The sequence below is a fragment of the Homalodisca vitripennis genome, chromosome 2 (assembly GCF_021130785.1).
Source record: "Homalodisca vitripennis isolate AUS2020 chromosome 2, UT_GWSS_2.1, whole genome shotgun sequence".
NCBI lineage: Eukaryota > Metazoa > Arthropoda > Insecta > Hemiptera > Cicadellidae > Homalodisca > Homalodisca vitripennis.
The window spans coordinates 176719225-176727565 of NC_060208.1; the positions used below are offsets into that span (position 1 = coordinate 176719225).

The 8341-nt window shown below is 31.3% G+C and overlaps 1 protein-coding gene across 1 annotated transcript in view; it reads left to right on the forward strand.

The window, feature by feature from the left end:
- Positions 1 to 7199, forward strand: part of LOC124355913 (heat shock factor protein) — a 45398-nt gene extending 38199 nt beyond the window's left edge. Inside the window, exons 10-12 of the mRNA XM_046807066.1 lie at positions 2305 to 2410; positions 4361 to 4442; positions 6488 to 7199. Of these exons, the coding sequence (XP_046663022.1) occupies positions 2305 to 2410; positions 4361 to 4442; positions 6488 to 6681 (382 nt within the window). The 3' untranslated portion in view covers positions 6682 to 7199. The remainder of the gene's footprint in view (positions 1 to 2304; positions 2411 to 4360; positions 4443 to 6487) is intronic.
- The last annotated feature ends 1142 nt before the right edge of the window (positions 7200 to 8341 follow it).

Here is an 8341-nt window from a genome sequence, read left to right on the forward strand (position 1 = left end):
GCGTTTTTATTGTTTGCCTGTCTTGATGGTTTGTTAAATGTGATCCCGTGCGTAAATAAGTATCTCAGAATTACATGTACCCAGTTGGGCATACGATTGCGTAATTTTTAAGGTAAATTAATTTTTTAGGTCCACCTTGGGGTAGACGAAGAAACATCAATCAATCAACCAATCAATCAAAGAATTCTTTATTGTTAATTTCTTCAAGAAATAACATGGCGTCAAGCTTAAAATGCAATACATTATAAAAGTACATTTGTACATTACAAAGTTGAGTCTTGCTTTACAAAGTCTTGTTTGGGTCCTTTACTAAGTCAAAATATTCATTTAGGTTGTAGAAGGGTCACTGCACCAGCCAGTCTTTGAGTTGATTTTTGAGTTGCCTTCCAGTAAGATTCTTCAGATCCAAAGGGAGTGAGTTGTAGATCTTGCGTCCAATGTAAGAGGGTTTCTTACTGTATTTAGTGGTGTGATGTGCTGGTAGAATATAATCTATAGCTCTACAAGTGTTGTAGTAGTGTACATCACTTCCTCTTGCTAAGTCTGTTTGGTCTGTGTACATGACCACTGCATGTATATACAAAAACACAACCGTCAGAAACTCAAGTGATTTATATGCACTTCTGCATCTCTCAAATGGACTAAGGTATGCTAGTGCCCTCACTGCTTTCTTCTGAAGTATTAGGATTTTGTTAAGGTTTTGTTCAGAAGTGCCACTCCATACTATTAGACTATACCGAATGTAGGATTCTATTAGGGCATAGTAGGCTACTTTTGCAGCGTCCAGCCCCCTATCCACTTTATCCTATGCACTGCAAAAATACCAGATCCAAGTTTTTTTACTCAATATTTGAATATGCTCATTCCAGGATAGATCTTTGTCAATAGTTAAACCTAATAGTTTGGACTTGTCCTCCACTATGATGTCATTGATATTGGGTATAGGTTCAAGTCTTCTGCTAAAATTTAATTGAGTTGTTTTGGATGGGTTTATTGCCAAGTCATTCTGAAGACAGTACTGGAGTGCTTTGTTAGTTGTTTTAGTTATTTCAGAGTTAAGTCCGTTTGCTGTTATATTTTTTATAAGCAGAGTAGTGTCATCAGCAAACATAATAGTTTCAATATTGCAGTCGCTGATGAAATTAGGGAAGTCGTTAGTAAAAAGCACAAAAAGGAAGGGTCCTTTGTGCCCTGACAACAACTGAGCCGTGAGGGACTCCTCTATTTATTGAAATAGAACATTAATAAAACATATTGAAATAATTTTGTGTGTGCAAAATTGGGAAGCCCACATACATTTCTTGTTGTAGGCTTACTTAGAGGTTTAACATAAAACAAAACAATTACGGTTTTTTGCTATTATCATTAAAAAATTCAACAGCAAATAAAAAAGTCCGGAAATAAGCCATCATTGTGAACATGTTAAAACACTTGTAATACATGTAAAAAGCTTAACACAAGTAAGATATGTAAAAAGCTTAACACAAGTAAGATATGTAAAAAGCTTAACACAAGTAAGATATGTAAAAAGCTTAACACAAGTAAGATGAAAGAGAGTGTGGGGATGATGTTCATGGCACATTTGCTCCTGGGTTTTTGAGTTAATAAATGTGACCACACATCCACAAAAGGTTAACATAGTACAGGACATCCAGTGGAAGTGACTACCCCAGAAATTATTGACAAACTACAAGATACTGTTTTGGGTGATTGGATAGTTAGAATGTGTGAAATAGTTGAGGCCGCAAGCATTTCAATGTAGTGTTAACAATTTTGCACACAAAAAAATCTAGTGTAAAAAGGTCCTTGCAAAATTGTTGTTGCAAATTGCTTTCACTGAGAAATAACAGAGAAGTAGTAAATAGTTAGGTGATTAAAAGAAAACAGGTCCTAAAAAAGATGAAGAAAGATCCTTTAAAATAAATATACTATCTGTCAGTATCCCATCAATCAGTACTACTCCAAACAAGAAAGGGATGTAATAGAATGTATAGAACGTTTATGATGACTAAATAGTATTTTCTTAAAACAGATAAATATCATTAATGGTGAACTCATGGGTATTTCCCTAAATCATTATACTTTTGTTAATTCAATTTGTTTTTTTTTTTCATATATCCTTTTTATTATTTACTCTGTTGGCTTTTTAAATTAACGTTGACACATTTTTATTTATTAGTGATTCAATTTTTTGTTTTTAATAACATTTTCTTATAGTGTACTGAATCACTACTGTAGTTTCTTTTAAGAAATATTGGACTTTTTTATTTTTTATAATAAATTAAGTTTGTTTACTTTTTACAGAGGTGAAATGGATGATCATTTAGAAAATGTCCAGACAGATTTGGAGAACCTGAAAGAGCTTTTACGGAGTGAGGGTATCAGTCTCGATGCAAATGCTTTACTAGGGGTGAGTCAATGTTTGCCTGTTGTTTTAAAGTAGAATATAATTAACATCTTCATACTTTTGTCATGTTTGAGATCTCTAACTGAAGCATAATTGTATAGAAATACTAATTTGTGGACATTCCATTTATCAGGATACAGTTTTTGTAATAAAGGTTAGATAATTCATCAGTTTTAACTATGAATATGAATATAGAAGGGATGATAAAAAAATTTGTACAAGTTTATTCACTCAATATACAAATTACTAGGCTTTGTCTCTTTTAAAATACTTCATTTGGGTATAAAAACATTTCTCCATCACTGCAAACTCATTTGCTGTAAATACTGTTGAGTTCCTTTATTGACTTTTCAACAATTGTGTCAAATATAGGCCATTTTAAGGATTCCTTATTGTCAAAAATGTAAAGAATCGACAGGGGGAAAGTCCAACAATTATGAGGACTAAGATATTATAATGGTGAGGGCATTTTTATGCAATAATATTGTGATTGAGTAATGCAATTGGACACTGACACGTTGTCATAGTGCAGAACCAACTAACATTTTGCCTTAGCTCGAATTTGATTCTCCTTAAAGCTTCTCACAAAACATTTCAGAGTTTCCAAATGATTAATAGTCACTTTTAGTGAGATATTTATGGTAGACAACACCTTCCAGGTCAAAGGAACACATGTGCTTGGCCTTGACATTGAATTTTAATTTTACAGAAGTTGTTTTTAATGTTGGACAATTTTTCGTTTTCCGTTGTGATTGGGCATATATTGTAATGTACATATGACAGCACAATAGACCCAGGTAAACGTTTCTCCCAAATTCACAAAAGAAATGGAATAAATATATTGCATTTCTTTTAAATTAAATCTAATCACATAATCCCCCAAAAATCTAAAAAATTGTTTTATTTAAATAACTTATATATGTTATAAACAATGAGGATCAGACACAGTCTACAAAAATGGTCTGCTTAGGATTAGCCACGTCATCAGTGATACCAACTCTAGGAGCAACATTTGAATTGAAAGTAATGAGAAAGAATTTCCACCGAGGAAGAAATAAATATAAACGCTTTAATATTGTTAGTACCTGTGTATCACTAAATCATTGATGAACAATGTACAAAAATGGGACCACGTGTGATCCTTGTTGAACACCTGATGCAGGAATAAAGGATTCATTTGTTGTCTTGTCAGATGACTAACAGTTGTAAATACCTTGTAAAGAAATTCAAAATGACAGAATTAAAAAATTGCGTCCAAATGTCACAGATACAACCACTTGGATGTTAAAAGAATTTGATTATCAGCCACATCAAAGATTTGTAAAAGATTACAGTCTAAGAGTATAATCAAACAGCTGATGTTTAAATTAATTCTGATGACCAAAGTATAAATGTTAAAGATCACACAGTCACGTCTAATGTCATACTGAACATGAAACAGAATGTTGCGTTATTCTAAAATAAAAGCCTATTATTGAGGACTATTTTTTCAAAGACTTAGGTCAAATCAAAATCCATCTTTGAACACTTTAATTCGGTTTATTTTGATTTTTCAGTACTGCAAATTGTTTCCACGATTTTAAAATTTGTTGAAAACATGCGACAGACTCACAATACAACTTAGAACAGTTTGCATAAAGACCTTCCACAGCCTGTTGTGTGGAATAATATTAAAGAATACTGAATCCACCTTTTTAGATATATATTTTAATCCATGATTATGGATTTAGTGAAACGGCAACATAAAAAATTAGTCAATTTCCACTCAAACACAGACATCAGGATGAGTTAGATCCAGGTTACATAGTATACTATTGGTCATCTTCTTGTGCAAAAAGGTTATTGAAACAATCTGCACCTTTTGATGACCTATTAATTTTGTTTTTAATGTGTATTTGTTCATATGTTTAATAGTTTGGTTCACATGTATTAAATTATTGGTTTATTTTCCAGTATTTCAATGATGACCTGTTATCATACAACTTGTCAGATCCAGTGTCCAGTGAGGAACCCAACAACAGCAAGGAAAGTCCTGGTGAGTTTAGTTGACAAATTACTTTCTCTTCCATACACAGAATACATATTTGTATTCTCCTCCTCATACATGGCATAAAAAACCTTTACTATTTGTCCCATCGTATAGTTCAAGAGAAAGTATTGGTTTTGAGTGAAAATTATAGCTTTGGACCATCTGAATAAAAAAATAGTTTTATGAAAATTTAAAGACATTGGTTGTTACCAAACAAGCATCAAAGGTTGACCATTTTGTCGCTTATTGTAGTTGGGAAGATGGGTTTAAATCGTTGAAATGTTATATATTTACTTTGTATGCCCAAAACCTTTTTTGTAGCATCAATCCAAATATTTCTTAACAACCACTAGCAACTTTGATTCAATTTCGTTGTATTACATCTCATTATTGTATTTGTTTAACAAAGAAGCACAAAAACTGTCCTCTCCAATAAACATTCACTTGAAATTGTAAAATATTTTAATAGTACAAAAATTAAATAAATTAAAGATGGAATTGTTTTGTACTGATATTGATGAATTTCAACATGTAAGACTAATGTATAAAATTTTTAGAAAAAAAATATTAAATTTTAGATTTAAAAAACAATTTTTTTCATTTTGATACAATGTTTATATTTATAGTCCAGATTGGTGTTATAAATAATGTAACTTACATTTGCATGAACACTTTCTACAACAGTTGCAAAAAATAAAATTTTTTGTTTTATTTTTTTAATTAAGATTTTGTTTATATTCCTATTTTAATTTCAATCTTTAAATACTACCCATTGACTACCAATAAAAATTCAAATATTTTTATCCTTGGTACCGTATTAATTTTTTATTTTGGAATGGAAATCATTGTGTGGGTGCTTGGGGTCAATTAAAAATATTAAACAACCATTTATAACATGTTAAAAAATTGTATTTTCATATCTTATATTTTAAGTATTTAGTTGCCTAGCAACAAATAGATTTATACCAGATCTACCAATGGAAATAAAATTATGTGGTTCATTAGCTTGCCTTGGCCATACCCAAGTTTGAAGATCACATAATTTTTTTACGAACATTTTAACACACCATTGATATAATTGTATAAACAACCTCCAAAATTACGATCTTAGCGTGATGTCATTGTTAATTACACTGTCACTAACTGATGACTTGTAATATACGTTATTGGTAGGAAAGAGGTTAACAGTTTACTGTTATTATTTTGTGCAAATTGATCTAAAATTTCCAATTTTGTCGATTGCCAAGTTTTTTCTTACAATTATAAAATAAGACAATTTTACGGGAGATGTACATCATATTAAGGACACACACTGGCTTTAGTTGGCAACGTACATGCTAATGTAATTAACAGTGTGCAATTAGGTTATGGGCTAATGCTTGCACTGTCATGAGAACCAACTTGTGTAAATGCGTATGAGATTGTATGAAATTGCAGGAGGAATTATACAACATATCCTAGTCACACGCACCACTTATCGATCACAACATGACAAAATGAATACAATAAACGTTGGAGAAAAGTGTGACAAGAATACATTTATCCGAGTAAAAGCTATTGTATTTTTCCTTTAATATACCTTTATTAAAGATCAAATCCAATAATTTGGTCACCTGGTAATCCAGATTACTTAAGGTTCAGTTAATCCAGATAGTTAGAGTTCTACTGTAACCTAGCCTGATCAACATGGTGAAAGTTGTGTGCTAAATCTTTGGATCATTCGACAACAAAAGAAACTTAGAATTTGTGCGCAAGCCGTTGATACAGACTGGCATGCTATTTCTTTGCCTAGTCACTTTGACAGTAATTACGTGTACAAACCACCAGATGTACATCACTATGTTAGCGGTTTTTCATACATCTCACATATTTGGTAATAGTATCATGGCAATTTGAGAATGTAAGAATGTAAAGTTGTGACCATGATAATGTACAAATCTATATAGTGGGTAGTATTGAATGATAAATGTTGTTAAGAAAAAACCTTTTGATGCTATAAAAGCTTGCATTAAAATTAATTGTTTGGTTAAAATACTATTTTTTTTCAATAGGAAATGAACTTATGACCTATAACCCGTCACTGTTTGACTTGACTGACTTGATGGGATCAGAATGGAATCTGCCGACTAGTCCTCCTCCTAATGAGAACCTTCCTGCCGAGGATTCGTTTGCTGAAGTGAACACTCCCCAGTTCGTTCCACAGAGTCCATCGTTCCCCACGGCGGCCAAAAAACGGAAGAAGTGAACACTAGTACATGTTAGCGTAACTGTCTGGGTGCTCAGTTCTGTCAATATCACCCTGTGTACATAACAAAACAGTGTTGCCTTCAGGTCCTGCGTGAGGATTGCGAGGCATGATCATCACACCCCTCCCAACACGATGTTGGAGTACAATGAAGTTTGAAGACCAATGCAAAATTTGTATTGTGCAGGTCAGATGCAAGAGGTCACAGAGGTGCAGGTCACAATCTATAAATAAATGTACTTTTGTTAAACAAGCCAAAACATAAAATTTTGTGGATATAATCCAACGGAAAAGCTCACATCTGGAACACATGTTGTGTTTAAATGTGGGTAATGATTAATTTAAGCTTTATTTTATTTTCATGACTTTGTATAGTGATATCCTTAGTGATTTTACACACTGGTGATAGTTTTACAGTTTTATTTTTTTTAACATTCATTGTCCATTTTTGTTGTCAAAAGTTGGATTTTCTTATTAGAATTGGTTTAAAATTCCAATAAATTGTAAAACACAGCACACTTAATGGGTAATTAATTAATGACCTTTTTTATTTTAGTAAAATGTAAAAATGTATTGGTTCTCTGAGATGAGCTATAATGTACCATTGTCTTTTTGGCTGACTTTTTATTGTTTATTGACCTTCTGACTTTAAATATCTAACATATCATAATGTATGATTATATCCATTCAATCATCAATTGACGTACATATAAATGACCAGTAAACACTCACTAATTTTTGAATTAACAATCAAATTATTACATATATTATCAACCAATCAAATAGTACCAATGATACTATCAATGATTCAGTTAGCCTGTAGAGGTTAGTTTGAAAGAATACAAATTACAATGTCTCTGGTGTTGTTTAAAATGTGTACTTGGTAGTTGGAGAAAGAAAGTGCTATAGGCATTTTGTTTTCAAAATTACAAATATTGTGTCAAATACTACACAATTTACACTAAGGTATATTGGTCTAAAATTTTCTTAATAACATAATATGTATGTTAACTCTATTACCATGGGCCATTATTACCAAATACATAATACAGTGTTTTAGAGTAGTGAGAAGATCTACAATTCATTACTTGATTAGTTTGCATATATCAAATTGTGTACTGCAATCAGAATTGTAAGGGCAAAAGATTGTTTGCTTTCATACTTTTATTCTTATTCTACACTGAAATTAATCTACACCAACTTAAACTTATTTTATTTGAATCCTTATTAATTTTTGTGATTTATTTTCATGTCAAGGTTGTTTGAATAAACCTGATATTCAGATTAGTCATTTTGGATTGAAATTGGACCAATAAAACAATGTGATTTTTCTGTTACTGTCCTAAGAAATGTATTCCACTCATGAAGTATATTTAACAAACTAATGCATGCTTTATTAGTTTAGTAAAATTTAACTGTTGCAATAAAAATGTGCTTCTCAATCATGGATGAGAAGTAGTGGTGAATGGAAAAGTGAAATTTTATGCTTAGTTGTACGATTGAATTGAAAACTATTTTATAAATCTCTATTCCAACCATATATTAAGAGAGTGCTTATTATTGTATTGCAATGTTTATTTTAAACAACAAATTATTCTGTTTTTATGTATAAACATTAAATCTATAAAACCCAAATGATTTGGATATCCTTTTATTTTTT